This window comes from Protopterus annectens, chromosome 2.part0 (assembly GCF_019279795.1).
Source record: "Protopterus annectens isolate FY-2018-M chromosome 2.part0, PAN1.0, whole genome shotgun sequence".
Taxonomy (NCBI): domain Eukaryota; kingdom Metazoa; phylum Chordata; order Ceratodontiformes; family Protopteridae; genus Protopterus; species Protopterus annectens.
Window position 1 is genome coordinate 432,211,927 of NC_056728.1, and position 27,874 is coordinate 432,239,800.

General features: G+C 44.2%; 1 protein-coding gene across 2 annotated transcripts in view; it reads left to right on the plus strand.

The window, feature by feature from the left end:
• Positions 1-27,874, plus strand: part of VPS13A (vacuolar protein sorting 13 homolog A) — a 4,910,496-nt gene that overhangs the window by 206,566 nt on the left and 4,676,056 nt on the right. For both annotated transcript variants that reach the window (XM_044060868.1, XM_044060869.1), the window contains exon 4: positions 16,462-16,557. In XM_044060868.1, coding sequence (XP_043916803.1) covers positions 16,462-16,557 — 96 coding nt within the window. The remainder of the gene's footprint in view (positions 1-16,461; positions 16,558-27,874) is intronic.

Here is a 27,874-nt window from a genome sequence, read left to right on the forward strand (position 1 = left end):
TCAGTGTGGTTTTGTGGAGAGGAGGCAAACATTTGACAACATTAACAGAACATTGATGATCTAGAGGGAAGCAGAATGTAGGAAAATACCACTGTTGTTGGTGGGTCTTGATGCAGAGAAAGCATTTGACAGTGTAAGCTGAGACTTTATGAGCAGGGCAGTGGAAGCATTTGCATTTCCTGAAAAAAAATTATAAGGTTTATTGGGAGGATATATGAGGGATTGGAGGCGAGAAATGGGGTGGGGGAGGTCCTCTGATAATTTCTGCTTGAGCAGAAGAACCAGGCAGGGGTGTCCTCTTTCTCCAAAGAAAATGAAGGACTCAGAAATTTAAGGATGCAATTGGTGTGGTAGCCAAGAAAAGCTGGTTTCTTCTGCAGATGATGTTTTGTACCTGACAAAACCAGAGAAAGATATTGCAGAGTTGTGGAACATTTTGAGGCAGTTTTGGATCTTTTCGGGATACAAAATTAATGAACCTAAAACAAAGACAATGGCGGTGAATTATGTACCCATGCACAGGTTGGTTCAGGGCTATCCGTATTTATGGGGACATGTTAAAATGAGATATTTAGGAGTGTGGATTAAGGATGATTCTAGTGTGGCAGCTAGGGATGTGTGGGAAGAGTCTAAACAAGAGGTGGCACACAAACTGAGAGAATGGAAGCTTTATGTAGATAATAAGATACAAGCAGTTAAAATATTTGTAGTGCCTTTAATCTTCTGTACAGGTCAGTCATGTTTTTGTGGACCAGAGGAGAAGTTGCAGATAGCATTTAATAAAGAGATGGGGGACTTTGTCTGGGAAGGGGGATGGCGGGAGTCTGGCGTGATGGGCTGATTCTTCCAGTAGAATGGTGTGGATTGGGTTACCCAATTTGAGGGGATATTTTGGTGCTGCACAGTTGGGATTCCTAGCATAACACAAGCAGAAATTATATTTCGAGGTGGAAAGGGATGGTGATGAAACAGGGACAGGTCAAGAAACTGGAAGATACTGGGATTTTGGATGCAGGTCTTTGGGGAGAATGACAATAATCCTAGAGTACTGTGTCCATAAACTGACAGTGTTGTGGGAAGTAAGCCAACACGGGATTGAAGAATGGAGATTCTGCCGATAGGAATGAGTGCAGTTAGGGATATAGACAATAGGCAAGAGGGGGGCTGGAATTTATTGGAGAAAAACTGGCAAAGGAACCAAGGTGTTGGGAGCAAATAACTAGAGAAGGAAAGGTAATAGAATGGGAAGACACCAAGAATTTATTTGGACTGCAGGTTAAAAATTGCCTTCCCTGTCAGGGATTGATATCGGAGTGTAGGCAAAAAGAAAGAAATAAGGTGATCCTAAACGAAAGACCAGCACTGGTAGAGTTTTTTTGTAGAATGTAGAACAGAAGCTGACATTAAAAAAGGAATGAGTAGAGCATATAAGATATTGCACGATAACTATAAGAATCAACCAGAGGAGGTTACAAAGGGTTGGGAAGAGAGACTGGATAAGCAGTTCGCAAAGAAACGATGGGAGTATATATGTATGTCTTCCAAATATGCAACAAAATTTAGAAGATTTAGGATTTTTGTCAGGAAATGTTTGCATAGATACTTGTACCCCAAGTAGACTCTAGATAATTTTTCCTCTGGAAGACAGCAAATGTTAGAGGTGTGATGAGGTAGAAAGAGGTAAATGAGAACATATTTTCTGGAAGTCCAGTGAATTGGCAGACTTTAAGCATTCCGTGCTGGATGCACTGTCGAAGATGCTGGGTGGACAGATTGATCTGACGAGGGAAATGATTTTTCTGAGCTGTGGTACAATATCTGAATTGCCTAGGCATGGTAAGGCCTTGCTGTATCTAATAAAGGTGGCTGCCAAAAAAGGAATTACTAGAAAATGGAAATCAAAATCTAAACCAACTATAATAAAGTAGTGAATATAGTAACAGAGATAAAACAGCTAGAAATTAGATCTTTAAAAAAGGGTAGGGGCAAACTACATAGGAAAAAATGGGAATTGTGTGAGCAATGCATACAAGGGAGGAATGAGGTTTAAAAGGTGACAGGACTTAAATGTTCTATGTAATGTTTGGCTGAAAAAGATTGGGTAGGTTATACGTGATGTAGAATGTTTGCAACTGCGCGGTGTCAGTATGAATTGTGATGTAAAACAGACCTCTCAACCAATCATGGACAAATTTGAACAGAATCAGGAAAAGTCAAGAAATAAATCAGGGACACTTTTAAAATATTAGTGCTTTTAAGCTGAAACATTGAGATAATCAGAGCATATGAAGTAACACACATTTTCTGAAGTAAAAGAAGTGTATAACTCTTAAATGTTGTCATTATTCATTAAGTGTAATTCACCACCTTTCTGCCCAAAGTCACTAGTTTTAGGAGGGATTCAGAGGGGCAGAGCTAAAATTTGAGTCAAAATCAGGGACGTCCCTGAAAATTAGGGACAGTTGAGAGGTATGATGTAAAATGCTTGCAGCTAAGATTGTGTTGGTGTGTTTTTTCATTTGTATAAATGTATGATTGTCAATGTAGTAAGTGGTTTAATAAAGATGTTTCTTTAAAAAAAGAAAAGGCAGGAATTGAATAATTTATGCAATGTTGCTTAAGTTGTATGACATGTAGCAGTATATATGAAGTAACATGTTTGATGTCCTTCAAGAATGCAACTGCAGTCATAACATATGGGCTGTCCTGCCTCAGGCAGCCCTCGGTCGGCCGAATTCCAAAGTCTGGGTCCGGCATCGGCTGGTGTCGCCTCTTCTCCGACGTCACAACGGCTGGAGTATAAAGGCATCAGCCAACGCCATCTTCTTAAGTCTTTCTTGCCACGCGGTGCCCGAAGCAGAAGCAGTTCGCAAGTGCCGGTCGGTCAGCTCCTGTGTTTTCAGTACCGAAGTCATCTAAAAGCCAAGTACCCCATTTGGGAACATTTATTCTTGCCTCAGCCAATGTCAGAACAAATTGAGAAAGTTAATAATTGTTTGTCTTGTGGTAAACAAATACCTCATAAGGACTTCCATTCTCTCTGCCTTCCTTGCCTGGGCCCAGACCACGACGTCTCGGCCTGTGCTGCCTGTGCTCGCTTTAATAAGCGCACTCTCAGGCGCCGGGCCGAATTCGCTGAAGGCTTTTTCGGTGACTCTTTTGCGTATATCATGCCGTCGGATCAACCGACAACCCAATCTGCTAAAAAACGCAAGGACCGGGACCGGCATCCTCGGCCCGCGTCCTCTACCGATGCTACTCCTAAATCCTCTGCTACCGCTCCAGTCCCCTCGGAAGTGGTAAATCAACCGCTCCAGGCTGACGACACAGCATTAACACGACCTTCGGTCTCGGAGATCTCTCCGGTGCCAGTTGTTGATTTTCCTCCGGAAACCGAAGTTCTGGATCTACCCGACACCATTCCTGTGGACAAGGTAACGCCTGCACGTGGGGCTGCTAGGCCTCCAGTATCCATGTCCATCAAGGCCTTTGCACATGCTAAGGCCGCCAGTCAGGCCAAGGCCCATCCTAAACCTGCCCAGGCCCCTTCATCTGATAAGCAGATCATGTCTCTGGCTGCAGATCTTATTTCCCTTATCAGGGGGTCTCAGCCACCTGCAGAGAAAAGGCCTAGAACTGAGCAGGCGGATGACCTCTCCTCGAATGAAGCCTCTGGGGATTCTGAGCATTCTGATACCCAAGAAGAACCCTTCCAGGCCTACGAGGACTCTGATGCTGAGGAATCAATTCCCTCTGCCTCCCCTCCAGAGGATTTCTCATTTGGTGAAGTCCTGCATTCCATGAGGGAACATTTTCAATGGCAGGGTCAGGAATTCTCTGACTCCATGAAAAGGCTTCGTACTTTCCTCAAGCTTCCCCAGCACAGACCTTTGGCTATCCCTCCAGTTATGGATGTTTTAGATGATGTGTTCTCTGACTCCAGTGCCAACCCCGATACTCTTCCTCCTGCTCCTGTCAAGCCGGACAGATATTATAGGGTCCCTGACACTCACAAGCACCTTTTTAAGGCTCACTCTGTGGATCTAGAAACTATTTCACAGGGCCCCAAGGGAGTGGCTTCCTCCTCTGCCAAAAACCCACTGCCAGCTGACAGAGAAGCAAGGTCCCTGGAGAGATGGGGTAAAAAAGTATATACCTCTACTACCCTAGCCATGAGGTCTCTTAACTGCCTTTTTCACATGTTTCAGTACCAAGATTTTCTCCTGGATAATTTACAGAAAGTTAGCCTCTCCTGAGCCTATTGATAAAAAGGCACTGCAGGATCATATTCATAACACTCAGCAGGTTAATAACCATTTTCTGCAGTGTGGTTATGATGCAGTGGAAGCTTCATGTAGGGCAGCTATGACTGGGGCTGTGATACGTAGACATGCTTGGTTGAAGGATCAGTCTTTGCCTGACCATGTTAAAGTAAAGTTACTGGATGCACCTTTGGAAAAACAAAAGCTTTTTGGTGCTACTGCACAAGATGTATTGAAATCCATAGAGGAAAAAGCAAAGTCAGTACAGACAGTCAAGGATTTCCTTCAGGATGTCCTTCAAGGATGCATCTGCAGTCCTAACAAATGGGTTGTCCTGGCCTCGGGCAGCCCTTCGGTCGGCCGGATTCCAAAGTCTGGGTCTGGCCTCGGCTGGTGTCGCACTTCACCCGACGTCATAGCTGCAGTTCTTCGGGTATAAAGGCATCAGCCGACGCCATTTTCCCCAGTCTTTCTTGCCGCGTGGCACCCGAAGCAGAAGCTGTTCGCAAGTGCCGGTCGGTCAGATCCAGAGATTACTACTACCGAAGACTTCTAAAAAGCTAAGTACCCCATTGGGGACTCTTTCTTGCCTCAGCCGATGTCAGAAAAAGTGAATAACTGTTTAACTTGTGGGAAACAAATACCTCATAAAGACTTCCACTCTTACTGCCTACCTTGTTTAGGCCCAGACCACGACGTAGCAGCTTGTTTAGCATGTGCTTCCTTCAACCGACGGACGCTTAGACGTCGGTCGGAGTTTGCAGAGGAGTTTTTCGGCTCCGCTTTTGCTTATATCATGCCGTCGGAGACTCCGACTTCACATTTAGCTAAAAAGCGTAAGGAAAAGGACAGACACTCACGGTCCGCGGTTTCGGCCGAAACCGCGGTTAAGCCAACCGCGAGTGTCTCTGTTTCGGCTGAAACCGAGTCTGCGGTTCTTCCTTCGGCCGAAAGCATGCCTCCTACTACCGAGGCCTCTTCCAGCATGGCTGAATCTGCTACTGAAATTCCACCTGCTCTTACAGTTTCTCAGGATTTATCAGATACTATTCCCCTAGATGTATCTACTCCTGCACGTGGAGCTGCTAGGCCCCCTGCATCCATGTCAATTAAGGCCTTTGCCAGGGCTAAAGCAGCTAAATCTTCCAAGGCCGTGCCTACTAAAGCCCCCTCTCACAGGCCTAGCTCTAGTACTCAAATGCTTAGTCTAGCAGAGTATCTCATTTCTTTGATCAGGGGATCCCAGTCTCACCCTGATATGGCCTCTCAACCCCCTCCAGAGAAGAGACCTAGAGCAGAACCCCCTGAGCCAGTTTCGACTGATTACTCCTCAGATGAATCAGAAAATACAAACCCTCCTGAGGGTCCTTATTCTCCATATGAGGACTCTGATGCAGAGGAATCCATTCCTTCTGCCTCTCCTCCTGAGGAATTTTCTTTTGGGGAAACCTTGCATGCTATGAGGGAACAATTTCAATGGCAGGGCCAGGATTTCTCAGACTCTAGGAAAAGGCTTAGGACTTTTTTGCATTTGCCACAGCATAGGCCTTTAGCCATTCCTCCAGTACTTACAGTTGTGGATGATGCATTTAATGATGCTTGTACTGCTCCTGATTCACTCCCTCCAGCCCCTGCTAAGCCCGACAGATACTACAGGGTTCCGGACACACATAATCACTTGTATAAGGCTCCTTTTGCAGATCCTGAAACTATTTCACAGGGCCTCAAGGCTGTAGCAGCTACCTCTGCCAAAAACCCACTCCCCTCTGAAAGGGAATCTAGGGCCTTGGAGAGATGGGGTAAAAAAGTTTATACTTCTGCTACTCTTTCGGCTAGGGCCTTAAACTGTCAATTCCACATGATTCAGTATCAGGAATTTATGTTAGATCAGTTATCTAAAAAGCTGTCCTCACATGAACCTTTAGACAGAAAGTCACATCAGGAAATGGTACATAACATACAGCAGGTCAGTAATCATTCCTTAAAATGCGGCTATGATGCACTGGAGGCCTCCTTTAGATCAGCTATGACTGGTACAGTGATCAGAAGGCATGCATGGTTAAAAGAGCAGTCCTTACCAGACCATGTAAAATCAAAGCTCCTAGATGCTCCCATGGATAAACACAATTTGTTTGGCTCTCCTGCACAGCAAGTGCTGAAGAAGGTGGAAGAGAAAGCAAAATCTGTCCAGACAGTCAAGGATTTCTTACAGGTCCAGCCTCCAAGGTTTAGTAGGAACTGGCCTTCCAAGAATTGGTCCTTTCCAGACACCAACAGAGCACAGAGAGGCAGGAATAGGCGCACAAGAGGCAGAGGTCAATCCAGAGGTGCCTACAGGGGTCGTCAGTGGCAGCCTAACAACCAGCGAAGTACTGCTGCAGACCCAGCCACTACCACTTCCACAGGACAATCACAGTGACTTGGCTCTGAAGCCGCCTACCAGGGAACAACTAGAAGCACCCTTAGGCGGAAAGCTAGCCTTATTTTCAGTAAACTGGCATTGCATTACAGGAGACAAATGGATTTTACAGACAATAGACAAAGGTTACAGGTTTCACTTCCATACTCTACCAAGGAAGAGAGGAATGCCAAACCTACCTCCAAATCAAAAGGCAAACGCTCTAGAACAAATAGACAACTTAAAAGGATGAGAGCTATAGAAAAGGTACCATCTATGGAACAAGGGCAAGGATTTTACTCCAGACTTTTCCTGGTGCCAAGGAAGGAAAATCAATGGAGACCTATTCTAGACCTGTCCGCTCTGAACACATACCTCATTGTCCCAAAATTCAAAATGCTGACTCTACAGCAGCTTCTTCCCATGTTTGGCAAGGAGTCTTGGCTGGTAACTCTAGATCTCAAGGAGGCATACCTGCACGTCCCCATACGACCAAATTGCAGAAGATACCTCAGATTTCTTGCAGGATCAGAGCATTATCAATTCTCAGCATTGCCTTTTGGCTTATCTACTGCTCCCAGAGTATTCACGAAATGCCTGGCATCAGTAATTGCTCATTGCAGGCTTCAGGGAATTCAAATTTACTCTTACCTGGACGATTGCCTGTTACAAGCGGACAACAAAAACAAATTAACAAAAACTTGAAAAGGGTCATTCATCTACTGCAAGCCTTGGGATACACAGTCAATATAAAAAAGTCAAGGCTGTTGCCATCCCAAAGGATAACCTTCTTGGGTGCAGAACTGGACACATCAAATCAAATGGCATCCCTCACAGCAGAGAAACAAAAGCACCTTCCACTCTACTTCATGGCATTAACAACGCAGAACCAGCTTACAGCAAGGAAAGTCCTGCAAGCCCTGGGTTACATGGCATCCTGCATAATATTGATCCCACATGCCAGACTGCATATGAGAAAGTTGCAATGGTACCTCAGGAATTTATGGTCTCAGCACAAGCACAGCCTAGAAACACAAATTCCAATAATTCCATGCCTGAAGCAAGAATTCCGATGGTGGGCTCAGGCCTGTCAATTGAACAAAGGACTGCCCTTCCACAGCCCTCAACCAAGCCAGACTATCACCACAGACGCCTCAGACCTCGGTTGGGGCACACATGCTGGACAAGTGCATACAAGGCTTATGGACTCAAGACCAGCTAAACCTACACATAAACCAAAAGAGATGCTGGCAGTAAAACTGGCAATTCAAGCATTCAGACAGTTTCTCCAACAGGGGCAATTGCTGATAAGGACGGACAACACCACAGTTATGTGGTATATCAACAAACGGGAGGCACACATTCATATCCTCTATGCCGGATGGCAATGGATCTCTGGAATGTGGCCCTAAGCCTAAACATACAGCTCAAGGCAATATTTGTGCCAGGAAAAGAAAACATACTAGCAGACATCTTAAGCAGGACTACCACGGATGCCCACGAATGGATGCTGCATCCAGACATCTTCAAATCCATCACAAGGAAATGGGGACTACCAGAAATAGACTTATTCGCATCCCCACACAATCACCAATTGAAAAATTCTGCACAAGGACATACCACCCACTTGCTTGGAAGGTGGACTCCCTATCTTTCAGTTGGAAAAACCTGACAGCATATGCATTCCCACCTCTTCCTTTGATGCACAAGGTGCTGTTGAAGATCAAAGAAGACCACCCAAGGATCATCCTGATAGCTCCAGACTGGCCGAGACAGCACTGGTACCCACTACTGAGGAGTATGTCTCGGGAACTCGCATGGCCTCTACCCCTGTTTCCTTTACTGCTAACACAGAACAACTTCAAAACCCTGCATCCGAACCTGAAAACACTGCAGCTAGCTGCTTGAAGCATTGCATAAGACAAAATAACCCAGATTTATCTCAAAGGGTTAAAGACATTATCTTGGAAGCTCGCAGACCCTCAACAAGAAAAACTTACTCAGCGAAATGGAAAAGATTTCTCTTTTGGAGTGCAGCAAAAGGGCAAAATGTAGCACTGGTAAACATAGCTAACATCCTGGAATACTTAGCAGAGCTTTTCCACAATGGCCTGTCTTACTCTTCCATTAAGATTCATGCGTCAGCTATTTCAGCAGAATACAACATGGATCCTCCAGTCTTCTCTCATCCTCTACTCAGGCAGTTTCTGAGAGGAATCAAAAATGTAAAACCACCATTGCCTACATGGGACTTGAACTTTGTGCTAGAAAAGTTGACACTCCACCCCCCCCCCTTTTGAACCAGCAGCAACAGCAGAATTACAGTACTTATCATGGAAAAATGCTTTCCTGCTTGCAATCACTTCAGCAAGAAGGGTTTCTGAACTACAGGCATTAATGGCAGTGCAACCCTTCCTTATCTTCCATCAGGATAGAGTGTCCATGAGAACTAATCCTACCTTTATGCCAAAGGTGGTCTCCAGGGTATCTTTAAACCAAGCAATCCACCTACCTACATTCTTCCCCAACCCACAGAACAGGGGAGAAAGACTGCTGCATACCTTGGATGTGCATAGGCAATTGCGCTACTACCTGGACAGAACCAAGAACAATAGAAAAACTGACCAGCTTCTGGTAGCATATGCCACAGGAATGGAAGGAAAAGCAATTTCAAAACAGACAATCTCTAAATGGATAGGAAATTGCATTAGATTTTGTAATTCTTATCATGGAAAGGCAACTCCAGAAAATATCAGACCTCACTCCACAAGGGCTACAGCCACTACTACAGCCTTTTTACGAGTGGCTACAAAGACATTTTAGAGGCTGCTACTTGGAGCTCCGTGCATACATTTGCCAAGCATTATAATCTACCCTTATACTCCAGATCCCGAGCAGGTTTTGCCACTGCTGTGTTGCAAGGGATCTTAACTACACCATAATCTTGTTAGGGCCTCCTCCCCCAGTTTGGCTATGGTATTCTACCCATTTGTTAGGACTGCAGATGCATCCTTGAAGGACATAGTACAGTTTTGTACCTACCATAAATGTAGATGTCCGAGAGGTATGCATCTGCAGTCAGGATTACCCACCCTCCTTCCCCTCTGTGGTACTCCTAGGGTATTTGCCCATCTTGTAGCTAGCTGGGGGAATCTATTATGGTGTATTTGTTTGTATATATGTACATACATGTTTATTTCTATTTGCTCTCTGTTGTTTGGAAACATTTGCATTTATCCAAATTTAGCCTTCCTAGAGGGCATCTGGCATCTGGGGCAAGAAACACTGAGGAAAATTGCGTCGGCTGATGCCTTTATACCCGAAGAACTGCAGCTATGACGTCGGGTGAAGTGCGACTCCAGCCGAGGCCAGACCCAGACTTTGGAATCCGGCCGACCGAAGGGCTTCCTGAGGCCAGGACAACCCATTTGTTAGGACTGCAGATGCATACCTCTCGGACATCTACATTTATGGTAGGTACAAAACTGTACTTTCAGCCACCCAGATTCAGCAGAAACTGGCCCTCCAAGAATTGGTCCTTCCCCGGCTCTGACAAGTTTCAAAGGGGAAAAAGCAGACGTGCCCGAGGTAGAGGGCAATACCGAGGATCTTACAGGGGCCGCCAATGGCAACCTCCAAATCAAAGAAGTGGCGCAGACAGTTCAGCTGCACCACAAGGACAATCACAATGACTTGACTTTTGTACCGCCTACAAAGGTTCAAAGAGAAGCACCTTTGGGCGGAAAATTAGCCTTATTCTCGCAAAACTGGCATATCTTAACCAAGGACAATTGGATTCTGGATTTGATAGACAAAGGTTACAGATTCCACTTCCACACATTACCAATAAAACAAGGCATGCCAAACCTGCCACATCATCAAAGGGCAGAGGCACTCACTCAAGTTTCCAAGCTATTAAGTATAAAAGCAATAGAAAGGGTTCCTCCTCAGGAGCAAGGCCAGGAATGTTATTCAAGACTGTTCCTTGTTCCAAGAAAAGAAAACAAATGGAGACCCATACTGGACTTGTCAACTCTAAACACTTTCCTCATTGTGCCAAAGTTCAAAATGCTGATGTTGCAGCAACTTCTTCCCATGTTGGGCAAGGGGTCTTGGCTGGTCACTCTGGACCTCAAGTAGGCATACCTGCATGTCCCAGTCAGACAAAGCTGCATAAGATACCTCAGATTTCTTGCAGGGCAGAGCATTATCAAATCTCAGCATTGCCGTTTGGCTTATCTACTGCGCCCAGAGTGTTCACGAAATGCCTGGCATCAGTAGTGGCACACTGCAGACTGCAGGGGATTCAAATATACCCCTACTTGGACGACTGCCTCATACAAGCAGACAACAAACAAACCTTAAAAGGGAATTTGGACTATGTCATGCATCTACTGCAGGCCTTGGGATACACAGTCAACATTCAGAAGTCAAACTTACTACCATCCCAACAAATTATATTCCTAGGAGCCAAACTGGACACGGAAAACCAAATGGCCTACCTCACAGAGGAAAAAACAGCAGCATTTACCAGAGTACTTCAAAGGCCTAGCAAAGCTTTCCCACCTGACTGCAAGGAAAATCCTGCAGGCCCTGGGTTTCATGGCATCTTGCATCCTTCTGATACCTTTGGCAAGACTTCATATGAGAAAGCTGCAGTGGTATTTAAAAAACTTATGGTCTCAACACAACAACAGCCTAGAGGACATAATCCCACTTATTCCATGTCTGCAGAAGGAATTTCTATGGTGGGCTCAAGCCAGTCAATTAAACGAAGGCATGTCTTTCAACAGACCTCAAGCAGACCAAATGATAACAGACGCCTCAGACCATGGATGGGGGGCGCACATGGAGGGCAGATGCATTCATGGTCTTTGGACGCCAAAGGAAAGACATCTGCACATAAACCAAAAGGAGATGTTGGCAGTGATGCATGCCATTGAGACTTTCGAAAAATCACTAAAACGGACATTTGCTAATAAGGACAGACAACACCACTGTCATGTGGTACATAAACAAGCAGGGAGGCACTCATTCTTATCCCCTCTGCGGACTAACAATGCTTCTCTGGGAAAAATCCCTGAGCCTGAAGATACATTTACAATCCCAGTTTGTACCAGGCAAGGACAATGTACTGGCGGACAATCTGAGCAGAAATTTCATGGACCCACACGAATGGATGCTGCACCCTCACATTTTCTCTCAACTGGCAAGGACATGGGGAAGACCGGACGTAGATCTTTTTGCTTCCCACTTAAATCATCACCTGGAAAAGTTCTGCACAAGGACTCACCACCCTCTAGCTTGGAAAACGGATGCTCTCTCCTTCAGCTGGAATTCTCTAAAAATTTATGCATTCCCTCCCCTGCCTCTGCTGACCAAGGTGATACTGAAGATCAAAGCAGAACAACCAACAGGCATCTTGATAGCTCCAGACTGGCCAAGGCGACACTGGTACCCATTGCTATTGACCATAACTCGGACCAAACCATGGCCTCTGACCCTATGGCCCCTGCTCCTAACTCAACACAATTACAGGACTGTACGTCAAGACCTGAAAACATTGCATCTGACAGCCTGGAGGCTACCATGACTTCAGCACCTAACTCTCTTTCCAAATCTGTTCAAGAGATCTTGCTGGAAGCACGCAGACCTTCCACCAGAAAAACCTATTCAGCCAAGTGGAAGAGATTCAGTATCTGGAATGCCAACAGGGGTCAGGACACAGCATTACTGAATATACCTCAGATATTAGAATACTTGGCAGAACTATTTCATACTGGACTCGCATACTCCTCAATAAAGATTCATGCCTCAGCAATCTCAGCAAAATACAACTGTGACCCTCCAGTGTTTTCGCATCCTCTGCTAAGACAGTTTCTAAGAGGGATAAAGAATATCAAACCTCCCAGAAAACAGCCAGTACCTGCATGGGACCTCAACTACATGTTGGAAAAACCAACTCTTCCTCCATTTGAGCCAGCAGCAACCTCAGAAATGCAATTCCTGTCATGGAAGACGGCCTTCTTATTGGCAGTCACCTCTGCAAGAAGAGTTTCGGAGATACAGGCACTCATGGCAATGCCCCCCTTCCTCATTTTTCATCAAGACAGAGTCTCTCTAAGAACCAATCCTACATTCATGCCAAAAGTAATTTCCAGGGTGTCTCTAAATCAAGCTATTCATCTACCTACATTCTTCCCCAATCCTCAAAATAAGGGGGAAAAACTACTGCATACTTTGGACATACACAGACAACTACGCTACTACTTGGACAGAACTAAGGCCACCAGAAGGTCTGACCAGCTGTTTGTAGCCTATGCTGCTGGAGTACAAGGAAAAGCAATCTCCAAGCAAACAATTTCAAAATGGATTGGACATTGCATCAGATTTTGCTATTCCTTCCATGGAAAAGGTGTGCCAGCCAATATTAGGCCACATTCCACCAGAGCTATAGTCACTTCCACAGCTTTCCTAAGAGGAGTGGCAACAAAGGACATTTTAGAGGCTGCTACATGGAGCTGCGTGCATACATTTACCAAGCACTACAACCTGCCCTTATACTCCAGATCCCGAGCAGGCTTTGCTTCGGCAGTCCTGCAGGGGATTTTAGCTACACCATCCTTATCATAGTTCCATCCACCCCCAGCTTGGCTATGGTATTCAACCCATATGTTATGACTGCAGTTGCATTCTTGAAGGACGTAGTACAGTTTTGTACCTACCATAAATGTAGATGGCCGATAGATATTGCAGTCGGATTTTCCCACCCTCCTACCCCTCTGTATCCTTCTTTTTGGGTCCCTACCCCTTTTTCCTTCAGCTGGGGGTATCTCCTATGGTGTATCTGTTTATTACTGTTGTGCATGCTTGGGATTATTTTTATCCATTTACCAAATTTAGCCTTTCTAAGAGGGCACCTGGCATCTGGGGCAAGAAACACTGAAGAAGATGGCGTCGGCCGATGCCTTTATACTCCAGCCGTTGTGACGTCGGAGAGGAGGCGACACCAGCCGACGCCGGGCCCAGACTTTAGAATTCGGCCGACCGAGGGCTGCCTGAGGCAGGACAACCCATATGTTATGACTGCAGTTGCATATTTATCGGACATCTACATTTATGGTAGGTACAAAACTGTACTTTATAGTGTGGTTACTTTCATATGAATGTAAATTTGCCTATGTCACAAGTGATAATTCAATTAAATTGTTTGTGGAAAAATAATGCAGGTCTGCCTTTTCAGGACCCTCTCTTTCCAAGAGTTGTGCACAGATGTTTCTGACAATGGATGGGGAGCCTCTACCAACAATCTGAAAGTTCAGGGTCTCTGGCTGTTTCATCAGATTTCAGATTATATCAACATCAAGTAGATGAGGGCTCTTATTTTGGCTCTTCAGGCTTTTCATTTTTTGCCCCCAGATCTTCTAAAGGTTTTCACAGAAAAACACCACCGTCACGTGGTACCTCAACAAAAGGGGTGCACATAGTCTTGCCTTCTTTTCAGACCAGCCCTTCAGGCATGGGATTTTGCTATCCACCATCATCTAGTTCTTCAGAGCACAACCTAGAGGCAGTCTCTCTGAGCAGGTTGAAGACACAGCCTCATGAATGGATGCTTCACAGGGAGGTATTTCTGGACATTGTACATTGATGGAATACTCCTCAAGTAGATCTTTTTGCCTCCCCTCTGAACAGACAGCTTCCTCAGTTATGTTCAGGTTCTATGTTCTTTGACTTTGAAAGTGGCCCCCCTGTCTTTTTCTTGGACGGGAATATTCCTGTATGTCTGTCTGCCTTTTTCCAGGGTACTGCACAAGACCATGAGGGACTTCCCCAAAATCTTGCAGATGCCTCCCTTTTGGCCCAGACAGCACCGATTCCCCCTTTTTTCATCTGGCCAGAGACAATCATCACAAGTAACCTCACTGCATGGATCTTCTCATACAAGACAAAGGGTCTCTCATTCACCCTCGCTTGTTACCGATTCAGCTGACACTTTGTATGATAGGGTTTTAATTCTCTTCAAGCACCAGTTTTTTGAGTATGTGCTCTGGGTAGTGCAGGAGGCCAGAAAACCCACTTCTAGAAAGTCTTATGTGGCTAAATGGAAGAGGTTTTCTTTTTGGTGTCTCAAGCAAGGCCAAGACACTCCTCTTTTCTGTGGTGTTCCCAATGGTCCTTTCTTATCTGTGTAAATTGATCAATGTAGTGTATTCTTCTGTTAATTTTCATTTGTCAGCAGTTTCTGTTTGTCTGCCTTTGCAGTCTCCTTTGGCTTTTAGTTTTGAAGTCAAACAGTTCCTTAAAGACATCCTTCATATCAGGCCTCTGAGAAAGACTGTTCCTTCTCCTTGGGACCTTCATTTTGTTCTTGAAGAACTCACTTTCCCCTTTTGAGACCACCTTTTCTTCATTGCACTTGGAATGTTGTGTTGTTAGTGTATCTTACTTATGCCAATAAGGTGTCGGAACTTAAACTGACCCTTCCTTTATGCCCAGGGTGGTTAATGATTTGCCCCTGAATCAATCTGCTAGTGTGAAGGTGCTACACACCTTGGCTTTACATAGTCTGCTTAGATTTTACCTGGTAAAGACCAAAGGCATCAGAAAATATTGGCAAACCATCTCCTCCTAGACTTCTAAGGCAATTTCTTTCTGTTATTCCTTTCATGGCAAATAGCAGCTTTCAGCTTTGTTCTGAGCTCAGTCTACTAGTGCTTATATAGCCTCATCTGAAGCTTTTTTTCAAGGGTCTGGATACTGATAAGTGATGAGGAAGGACATAGTACAGTTGTGTAAAATCTTACTATAATAGTAGATGTCCTACGTCTCACTACTGCAGTGTTCGGTCTCACCCTCCTGCCTTTTCTTTTTCCTTTCTGCGATCCTTCTGATCAGTGGATTTTTTTTTTCTCTCCTTTTCTTTGCCTTCCTGGATGTCCATGCCCTTGTGTTTCTGGGGTTGCTCTGGTTCTCCTGGGGCACTTCAGTTCTGAGACAATTGTGTTTTCAAGCGCCACCTTATGCTTCCATGAGGAGCATACACCTGATGTATAATGCCAGAGTAATGTAAAGGCTTTGGTATGATGGTAGACTACTGCTACAGTGAGAACTAGGATGTCTACTATTGCAGTAAGATCTTACATAACTATACTTTGTATGCTTTTTCGGTTCCTATCTGTTTCCAGACATACAGATAAAGATTACTGAGAAACCACTATGATTGGGTGCTCTTAGCAACCGATTTGCAGGTATTTACAGTGCATAATAGTAGCATCACATAGACTGGCTATCCATGTTACTGTATTTATTGGGTAGATTTAAGAATTTGTGCTAATAAATAGCACAACCTCTCATCTGGGTTAAATCATCCATTGATTTTAATGGGAAGCTGCTGGGTAATTATTTGCCTATTACATTTACCTCACAGATGTGCTCCAAAAGAGGGCAAGAGTTTTCTTTTTCTATTTTTTTTTTATTTTAAAACTGGATTCCTATGTAATTTGAAATTAGGAGAAAAAAAGATACACTAGAAGCAAGCTATCTCTGCTCCTGCACCAGTAGATCTGCCATATGGTGCAGTTAATTTATAACCTGCTGTTATGTGGTAAATCTAGATTAAAGAGCAATGGTCTGTGTTTAGGCTCGACTGAAAATAAAATACATTGTGCATAATTGTAAACATGCTTTAGACAAGGTATCCAGTGTATTCAGGACTGTAAACAAGACAAATGTTTTAACATGATGTACACATACCTGGAAAATTGTCATTAATTTGTTTTTTTTTTGTTTTTGTTTCAGGTAAACTAGAGTTGAAAATCCCATGGAAGAACATTTATGTTCAGCCTGTGGAAGCAACGTTGGAAGGAGTCTATCTCCTTATAGTGCCTGCTGCCAGTAAGTAATTTATCATTTTTCATTTAACTAGGTGAGTCAGCTAGTCTGGAGGATATCTTTTTGATCTAAAGTAGCAGCTGCAGTTATACACAATATACAGTTAATCTTATGTTTCAGCATACTGCTGCTAAAGAAATAAGTAGGTGAAAGCCTCAGCAAGATAGTTTCAGTCATGTAGAAAAGTCTAAATGGCTTGAAGCAAAAGAGTAGTGATGTACAAGTAAGAACAGAAACTTGATGGAAGCACAGAGCATGCCCTAAGTAAATGGGTTTGTCACAGTTTTATCCAGAAAATCTGAACTTTAGTAGTGGGATCTCAGAGGGAGGTGGATTTAGATTTTCTTCTGACATGCAGAGCTATTGCTGATGTCCTTCAAGGATGCATCTGCAGTCCTAACATATGGGTTGTCCTGCCTCAGGCAGCCCTTCGGTCGGCCGGATTCCAAAGTCTGGGTCTGGCCTCGGCTGATGTTGCACTTCACCCGACGTCATAGCTGCTGTTTATTGGGTATAAAGGCATCAGCCGACGCCATTTTCCTCAGTCTTTCTTGCCGCGCGGTGCCCGAAGCAGAAGCTGTTCGCAAGTGCCGGTCGGTCAGATCCAGAGATTTCCACTACCGAAGACTTCTAAAAAGCTAAGTACCCCGTTGGGGACTCTTTCTTGCCTCAGCCGATGTCAGACAAAGTAAATAATTGTTTAACTTGTGGGAAACAAATACCTCATAAGGATTTCCACTCTTACTGCCTTCCTTGCTTAGGCACAGACCACGACGTATCAGCTTGTCTAGCCTGTGCTTCCTTCAACCGACGGACACTTAGACGTCGGTCGGAGTTTGCAGAGGAGTTTTTTGGTCCTGCTTTTGCATACAAAATGCCGTCGGAGACTCCGACTACTCAATTAGCTAAAAAGCGTAAGGAAAAGGACCGACACTCGCGGCCCGCGGTTTCAGCTGAAACCACGGTTAGGCCAACCGCGAGTGTCTCGGTTTCGGCTGAAACCGAGCCCCCGGTTCTTTCTTCGGCCGAAAGCATGCCTCCGATAGCCGAGGCCTCACAGAGCATGGCTGAATCTGCTACTGAATTTACTGCTACAGAAGCAGGCGCCCAGGATAGTCGGACACTATTCCTTTAGACATTTCTACCCCTGCACGTGGGGCTGCTAGACCCCCTGCTTCTATGTCTATCAAGGCTTTTGCCAGGGCTAAAGCAGCTAAATCTTCTAAGGCCTTACCTGCAAAAACTCCTTCACATAGGCCTACCTCTAGCTCCCAAATGCTCAGCTTGGCTGAGGATCTCATTTCTTTGATCAGGGGATCCCAACCTCACCCAGACAGGGCCTCTCAGCCCCCTCCAGACAAGAGGCCTAGGACTGAACCCCACAGAACCTGTCTCTACAGACTATTCCTCGGATGACTCAGACAATTCAGACCCTCACGAAGGCCCATATTCTCCTTATGAGGATTCTGATGCAGAAGATTCCATTCCTTCTGCTTCCCCTCCTGAAGAATTTTCCTTTGGGGAAACCTTGCATGCTATGAGGGAACACTTCCAATGGCAGGGCCAGGATTTTTCAGATTCAAGGAAAAGGCTAAGGACCTTTTTACACTTACCACAGCATAGGCCTTTAGCCATTCCGCCAGTACTAACAGTTGTTGATGCATATAATGATGCCTGTACTGCCCCTGATTCTCTTCCTCCGGCCCCTGCCAAGCCTGACAGATATTACAGGGTCCCGGACACGCACTACCACTTGTATAAGGCTCCTGTTGCAGACCCTGAAACCATTTCACAGGGCCCTAAAGGTGTGGCAGCTGCCTCTGCCAAAAACCCTCTTCCCTCTGAAAAGGAATCTAGAGCATTAGAGAGATGGGGTAAAAAGGTTTATACTTCTGCTACTCTTTCGGCCAGGGCCTTGAACTGTCAATTTCACATGATTCAGTACCAGGAATTTTTGTTAGACCAGATAAACAAAAAACTGTCTTCTCCTGAACCTTTAGACCGCAAGTCCCTTCAGGATTTGGCACATAACTCTCAGCAGGTCAGTAACCATTTCTTAAAATGTGGCTATGATGCACTGGAGGCTTCCTTTAGATCAGCTATGACTGGAACAGTGATTCGAAGGCATGCCTGGTTAAAAGAACAATCCTTACCAGACCATGTTACGTCAAAACTCCTAGATGCTCCCATGGATAAACAAAGTTTGTTTGGCTCCCCTGCACAGGAGGTTCTAAAGAAGGTGGAAGAAAAAGCAAAATCTGTCTAAACAGTCAAGGATTTCTTACAGGTCCAACCTCCGAGGTTTAGCAGAAATTGGCCTTCGAAGAATTGGTCCTTTCCAGACAACTCCAGAGCGCAGAGAGGCAGAAATAGACGCCCCAGAGGCAGAGGTCAATCTAGGGGTGCCTACAGGGGACGTCAGTGGCAACCTACCAACCAGAGAAGTACTGCCACAGATTCAACTACAACCACTTCCACAGGGCAGACACAATGACTTGGCTCTAGTTCCGCCTACCAGGGAACAACTGGAAGCACCCTTGGGCGGAAAGTTAGCCTTATTCTCTGACAACTGGCATTACATTACAGGAGACAAATGGACTTTACAAACAATAGACAAGGGCTACAGGTTTCACTTCCACACTCTACCAAAAAAGAGAGGAATGCCAAACCTACCACCAAGCCAAAAAACAGACGCTCTAAGACAAGTCAACAACTTACTAAGGATGAGAGCTATAGAAGAGGTACCACCTATGGAACAAGGCCAAGGATTTTACTCCAGGCTTTTCCTTGTACCAAGAAAAGAAAATCAATGGAAACCTATTCTAGACTTGTCCGCACTGAACACATACCTCATTGTTCCAAAATTCAAAATACTGACCCTCCAGCAGCTTCTTCCCATGCTGGGCAAGGAGTCTTGGCTGGTGACTCTAGATCTCAAGGAGGCATACCTGCACGTCCCTATATGACCAGATTGCAGAAGACACCTCAGATTTCTTGCAGGATCAGAGCATTATCAATTCTCAGCATTGCCTTTTGGCTTATCTACTGCGCCCAGAGTATTCACGAAATGCCTGGCATCAGTAATTGCTCATTGCAGGCTACAGGGAATTCAAATTTACCCATACCTGGACGACTGCCTAATACAAGCGGACAACAAGGCAAAATTAACAAAAGATTTGGAAAATGTCATACAACTGTTGCAAGCCTTGGGATACACAGTCAACATGCAAAAGTCAAGATTAGTACCATCCCAAAGGATAACCTTCTTGGGTGCAGAACTGGATACATCGGCTCAGATGGCTTTTCTCACAGAAGAAAAACAAAAGCAACTACCAGCCTACTTCATGACATTAACAACACAAACTCGGCTTACTGCAAGGAAAGTCCTGCAAGCCCTGGGCTACATGGCATCATGCATAATATTGGTTCCGCATGCCAGGCTGCATATGAGAAAGCTACAATGGTACCTAAGGAATGTATGGTCTCAACACAAGCACAGTCTAGAAGCCCAGATTCCAATAATTCCATGCCTGAAGCAAGAATTCCTGTGGTGGGCTCAGGCCTGTCAGTTGAACAGAGGCTTGCCTTTCCACAAACCTCATCCAAGCCAGACCATCACCACGGACGCCTCAGACCTAGGATGGGGGCACACATGGTGGACAAGTGTATTCAAGGCCTATGGACCCAAGACCAGCTGAATCTACACATAAATCTAAAGGAGATGCTGGCAGTGAAACATGCGATCCAGGCATTCAGACCACTCCTTCAACAGGGTCTTCTGCTGATAAGGACCGACAATACCACAGTCATGTGGTACATCAACAAACAGGGAGGTACACATTCATATCCTCTATGCCGGATGGCAATGGACCTGTGGAATGTGGCCCTGAATCTCAACATTCAACTTCAGGCCAGATTTGTACCAGGAAAAGAAAATTCTCTAGCAGACACCTTAAGCAGAACTACCACGGATGCTCACAAATGGATGCTGCATCCAGATATCTTCAAAGCCATAACAAAGAAATGGGGACTACCAGAGATAGACCTGTTCGCCTCCCCACACAACCACCAATTGAAGAAATTCTGCACAAGAGCATACCACCCACTTGCTTGGAGGGTGGACTCCCTTTCCTTCAGCTGGAAAAACCTGACAGCATATGCATTTCCACCTCTTCCCTTGATGTACAAAGGTTCTACTGAAGATCAGAGAGGATCAGCCGAGGGTAATCCTGATAGCTCCAGACTGGCCGAGGCAACATTGGTACCCGCTACTTAGAAGCATGTCTCGGACACACGAATTGCCTCTACCTCTGTCCCTTGCTTCTAACACAGGACAACTACAAGATCCTACATCCAAACTTGAAAACACTGCAGCTAGCTGCTTGGAATATTGCATAAAACAAAATAACCCAGGGTTATCCCAGAGGGTTAAGGACATTATCCTGGAGGCACGCAGACCTTCCACAAGGAAGACTTATTCAGAAAAGTGGAAAAGATACCTCATTTGGAGTGCAGCAAAGGGAGAAAATGTCTCATTGGCAAACATAGCACACATCCTGGAATATTTAGCAGAACTGTTCCACAATGGCCTGTCTTACTCCTCCATTAAGATTCATGCATCAGCAATTTCAGCAGAATACAACATGGATCCTCCTGTCTTCTCTCATCCTCTACTCAGGCAGTTCTTGAGAGGAATCAAAAGTGTAAAACCTCCAAGGAAACCACCTTTACCTACATGGGATCTCAACTTTGTGCTGGAAAAGTTAACACTTCCCCCTTTTGAACCAGCAGCAACAGCAGAATTACAGTTCTTGTCTTGGAAAACTGCTTTCCTGCTAGCAATCACTTCAGCAAGAAGGGTATCTGAGTTACAGGCATTAATGGCAGTACAACCCTTCCTTATCTTCCATCAGGACAGAGTCTCTGAGAACTAACCCTACCTTTATGCCAAAAGTGGTCTCCAGAGTATCATTGAACCAAGCGATTCATTTACCTACATTCTTCCCCAACCCACAGAACAGGGGGGAAAGACTGCTACACACCTTGGATGTGCACAGACAATTACGCTACTATCTGGACAGAACTAAGACCAGCAGAAAAACTGACCAGCTCCTGGTAGCATATGCAACAGGAATGCAAGGAAAAGCAATTTCAAAACAGACCATCTCAAAATGGATAGGAAATTGCATTCGTTTTTGCTACTCTTTTCATGGAAAGACAACTCCTGAAAATATCAGACCTCATTCCACAAGAGCTACAGCCACCACTACAGCTTTCCTACGAGGAGTGGCTACCAAGGACATTTTAGAAGCTGCTACTTGGAGCTCCATGCATACATTTGCCAAGCATTATAATCTACCCTTATATTCTAGATTCCGAGCAGGTTTTGCAACCGCTGTTTTGCAAGGGATCTTAACTACACCATCTTTATCTTAGTGCCTCCTCCCCCAGTTTGGCTATGGTATTCTACCCATATGTTAGGACTGCAGATGCATCCTTGAAGGACATAGTACAGTTTTGTACCTACCATAAATGTAGATGTCCGATAGGTATGCATCTGCAGTCAGGATTACCCACCCTCCTTCCCCTCTGTGGTATTCCTAGGGTATTTACCCCTCTTTTAGCTAGCTGGGGGAATCTATTATGGTGTATTTGTTTGTATATATGTATATACTTAAAAATTTTTATATTGTTTGCTCTCTACTGTTTGGAATTATGTGCATTTATCCAAATTGAGCCTTCCTAGAGGGCACCTGGCATCTGGGGCAAGAAACACTGAGGAAAATGGCGTCGGCTGATGCCTTTATACCCAATAAACAGCAGCTATGACGTCGGGTGAAGTGCGACATCAGCCGAGGCCAGACCCAGACTTTGGAATCCGGCCGACCGAAGGGCTGCCTGAGGCAGGACAACCCATGTGTTAGGACTGCAGATGCATACCTATCGGACATCTACATTTATGGTAGGTACAAAACTGTACTTTTTCCATGATGCCTGGTTCTCTCTAAATTGTTGTTGTCAAAGAATGATGAGCCAGTATTGATTTTGCATCTGTGAGTAGTTGGAGGTAGAAGCAGAGAACAACACTGATTTTTCTGAAACACTGTTTTGTGGCCTGAATGCAAGTTGCCAGGCTGTTGCAAAGAGTAGCTAGTACAGAAAGGTATGCAATGCAGCCTGTCATGTACTTAAGACACCAGTTTGGTGCATGTAAGGCTGAGCAGTGTAAAATCTTGTGTTCTTGCAGAATAAAATTGATGCATTTGAGAACTGTAGTACATTTACTATCATTATTATATAGTTATTCATTTAGGCTATTATTATCTAGTTACTGTGTAGATAATTTGTAGCACTATGTTTTACTTCTTTCTCAGTGTTTTAATTAGAGTTTACTACTCAATTGTACCTAATTTGCTCCTGTATTTCTCCATGTCATGATCCCCTGTACTGTATACATATCTTGATTGTTATTGTTTTACCATCTACCATGTCTTTCTGTGGAGCTTTTCTCCCTGGGCCTCCTCTGAAAAAGGACCGTGTCCAGTCGGAATTTCCCGGTAAACAAATGTAAGTAAGTAAATAAATAGCTACTGAAGGATGGACTGAAGATGTGCTGCTCTGAATTCTCAAAAGAAGCCTAAACAGAGGCCAGTGTACAAGCATTCTGTTTTGGGAGTTTATGAAAACATTTGATTCCATATATCATGTCTTACTGGTAAAGTGACAAGCCCAGTTTGAATTAACATCTAGTGCTGTTGGTTGCTTCTATCACTGCCAGTGGGGAAATACTTTGATGTGGTCAAGAGGTCCATCATGTGTAACAGCAGGACTAATGCCATCAGGTGTATTGTCTACTCTGCAAATTAGACTTTTCTCAGACTGCCAAAGACTCTCATATAGCCTGTGATGCACTATGATGCCTAGATATGTGTTGCAATTTCAGCTTGATGTGTAGAAAATGGCCTTGGGCTGTCATTTCATACCCCTATACAAGGAAAATGTTTTCTGGGAGTACTTATTCATTGTTTTTCTTTTAAATGTTTTTTTTATCATCTACTGAAACAAGGGATTTTTGCCATTTTCCATACAAGTAAAATGTTTTCCTTTCTTTTACCTTTTCTTTAGGCCTGATCCTGCCTTTCTGCTATTCAGAAAAAAATTATAGAAAAAACAATACTGTTCTTTCTCGCCCCACTTTTTGCCTTTACCCATCATATTTACAATGCACAGTTCTTTTGAAATGTGTCTGTGACAAGGTAATTGTTGCACAAAATGCTCATGAAATCTGTGTCTGCTGCGTGGTGAGCAGCATGATGCTCTGAAGTGTGAAATTTGTAGGCTGTGTACAAGTTCTGTCTTTAAAAAGTAGAACTATGCAGCATTTTATATGTGTGAACAAGCCCTACCGAGCCCAGAAGTAGTGGTCTTGAAGACTTAAGTGGTGGTTCGAAATCTTAGGGGGAAAAAAATGCACATGTTCCCTAAGCAGGAGCATTCTCCCTTGTACTTTCCAGTTACTTTGGCTAATTCTAAAACTGTTGTAAGAGTCTCTCAAAAAGGTACTGTTAAAATAAACAAGTCTGCATCTTCTTTGTGTCAAATTTCTAAATTAAGTACCCATATCTAGTTTGTTTGATGTAGGACTCACAGCGAGGTTTCCCTTATTTTGCATGTAAAGCATACATGTGCCCAGCATTAAACTTCTTCCTGCTATGCCTGAGGTAGACTGTGACAAATTGATCGCCGGAGCGGCCCTAGGTCAACTGGTGCCCTAGGCAAAAGGGCTCCATGGCACCCCCACTCCACACTACCTGGTGCCCCCATCCTGGTCTACCTACACCAAATAAATACTGGGAAAGCGCCCCTGCTAGACCGGTGCCCTATGCGGCTGCCTAGTTGGCCTATGCCTAAGGCTGGCTATGAGTGATCACTTTGAAGGCTTAGATAAAAATATGTGGTGCCCTTCTCCTATTAATTCTTTTGGGGAGAAAAAAAAGACTTCCAGGCTACCCTCAAACTTAGAACACCAAAGTTTTCTCTGTTGGTCCCAACTCCTTTTGCATTAGTGTCAATGCCAGGAGTTCTGTTTGTGCCTGTAGCTGCAATTGTTGCCTGTAACACACACTCAAAGTTGATGATTCTTCCATGTAGTCTCCCCTCAGTGTCAGTGTCATTGACAACTTTGCTGCCAAAACATGGGTCCTGGACTTCGCCAGTGTCCGAACTCTTTGACCTCAGTTTCAGTTCTGATCTGCTTAATACTATAGTACTCTGTGTTGGGTATCTGGGCACTGAGCCAGCCATCGATATAGAGCTTGATGCCAAGCTAGCAGTCAGCATTATATTGGTTCCATCACGACATCTTATTCTTGTTCAGCACCAACATCAAATCTGTGAGTGGCACAAGTGTATGCATGACACCTGCACACTGCCATTCTTTAAACAGTGTTAAATGGCTTTCAGTCTTGTTGCAACTCTTCCATGACTTCAGGTGCCAAGTATGCATCTTTGCCTTGTTTGGGTCCACTCCACTGAAAGTTCTGAGGAAGGTCCATTTTAATAGGAAACACTTGGGCTCACCTCTGCAGAGTCACTTGTAGCTGCTGGTTAAGTAAGTGTGACCCCCCCCCCCCACACACAGAAAGATTCCAAGTTTGGGAACTCCTTCAAAATAGTACACCAGAGGGGATGGCCTGCCAGCCTTGTGTCATCCTGGTAGAGAGGGCTGCAGTAGGCTATTCAGTTTACTCGCCAGTCCTTTTGGTGAGTGATCCTTTCATTGATTGATATGCTTTGGGATGTACCAGCATAGCTTTGGAAAAGCCTGGTAGTGTAGCCCCCTGTTCTTGAAATGACTTGTCATATTCTCTGCTCCCACCCCAAACCTAAAATCTCTGAGACACCCAAGTCAATCAGTTTGATTTTAGTTCTTCGGGACAGCTACAGAAATTACCTCATGCATTTTGTGGGACCTGACTGAATTGCACAAGGCTGTCTGATAATTGTTAGATGGGTTAGCTGAGGACAAACTTATGTTCTAGTTATCAGCTGTTTCTTCTGCCACCAGACTAATGTTGCTGTACATTCCTTTTATACTGCCAGAAGTTCTGCAAGAAATGAAGGGGCTGGGATTGCTTTTTAATGTCACACATGGCTCAGTTAACTAATTTTGGTCAGAAGACCAGTGTGACTCTTATATGCATTTTTTTTGACCAGAGGTAAAGGCAGATCTGTTAAATATGCCAAATGAGGGAAGAACTCTTACTGCAGTGGCTATAGAGTTTTAATTACCTCAGTGCTCCTTTACCTGGAGGCAGAGAAGTTAATGTCAGTTTAGGTATTAGACACAGCAGAAAGAACCATTAGCAGTCTGGTAGAACCCTCTTTTAGAACTACAACCAGCGATGTCACAGTTCCTGAGGAAAGAGTCTTTGGTAGTCTTTGGGGAGCTGTGGATTAACCCACAAACTAGTCAGCAGCAGGAACCATGAGTCTTTGCCTGACCTCTCTTTATGCAGATTTCCACGTAGGCAGGAAATCCTCTATCATGTTGGATGGGTGTTGTAGTATGCATAGGTTACAGAATTTGCTTTCATGTGTGGCCATCTCCAAAGGACAAAAGGAGCTGAAGCTACTGATGGGCCAGTAGTTTTCAGTCTTTGTACGTTGCCACCTCTGTGTAGTGGGAATAGTTTGATAGTTTCTAAGTATCTGGAACAGCTGCTTCATGCTTGCTTCTGTTTAGGTAAAGCCTAGTGACCGGGAGAGTAATAAAGTATCAGTTTATCTTCTGAAGTTTGGTGCTGCACTTTATTTTTTTTTTATTTTATTTTTAGTAGTAAAACACCAGCTAGTTTTAGTCCAAAAAAGTTTTTCCTTAACTTCTTGTTTAGCTTCTAATGTTTGGTACTGGCATGAAAATCTAACATGGCTGTGGAATAGTTTTCAAGGTGGTCAGCTGTTGCACTAGGAGAATGTAGTCCTAGTGGCTTGTCTAAGCTTGATTTAGTTTTATCTGTATGAGTATTTGCTCTTTTCTAAAGAAGTACTGTGGTGAGTTATGGAAATGTTTAGTGTGTTTTTCTGTTAGACCTGCTTGATGATTATTGGGCATTTATTTCTGAGGGTTTGGTAGGTGTCTGCTTTGGGAGATTCCTTGTTGTGTCTTTCTCTAACATGGCTGGTCCAACAGTGCTGCAGAGCTCATTTTTTAAGAATAATCTGCCTAGAAGTGCATACAGTGGATATAAAAAGTGTACACACCCTTGTTAAAATGCCAGGTTTTTGTGATTTAAAAAACGAGACCACAGTAAATCATTTCAAAACTTTTCCCACCTTTAGTGTGACCCTGTACAATTCAATTGAAAAACAAACAAATCTGTTGGGGGAAAAAATATAAAAAAATCTACAATAAGCTGGTTGCATAAAGTGTGCACACCCTTAAACTTATACTTTGTTGAAGCATCTTTTGATTTAATTACAGCATTCAGTTTTCTTGGGTACACACCTGCCATCAATTAGAGAGAGACTGATTAACCCCAAATAAAGTTTAGCTGTCCTAGTATGATTTTCCTGACATTTACTCAGTTGCCTGCTATAGCAAAAGCCATGGTTTGCAGAGAACTTACAAGGCATCAAAGGGATCTCAATGTTGAAAGGTATCAGTCAGGAGAATGGTACAAAAAAAAATTCCACAACATTGGTTATACCATGGAACACAGTGAAGAGAGTCATCAAAAAGTGGAGAAAATATGGGATAACAGTGACGTTGCAAAGAACTGGATGTCCCTTCAAAATTAATGAAAATATGAGACTAAAACTCTTCAGGAGATCTACAGCAAAACTGAAGGAGCTGCAGGACTTTTTGGCAAGTACTGGTTGTGTACTACATGTGACAACAATCTCCCGTATTCTCCATATGTCTGGACTATGGGGTAGGATTGCAAAACGGAAGCCTTTCCTTAGACAGAACATACAGGCCCAGCTAGCATTTGTAAAACAATACATCAGGTCTCCCAAAAGCATGTGGGAAATGTGTTATGGCTGATGAGACCAAGATTGAACTTTTTGGCCACAATTCCAAAAGGTACATTTGGTGCAAAAACAACACTTTGCATCAACAAAAGAACACCATCCATACGGTGAAGCATGGTGGTAGCAGTATCATGCTTTGGGGTTGCTTTTCTTCAGCTGGAACTGGGGCTTTAGTCAATGTGGAGGGAATTATGAACATTTCCAGATACCAGTCACTTTTGGCCCAAAACCTTCAGGTGTCTGCTAGAAAGCTGAAGATGAAAAGGAATTTCACCTTTCAACACAA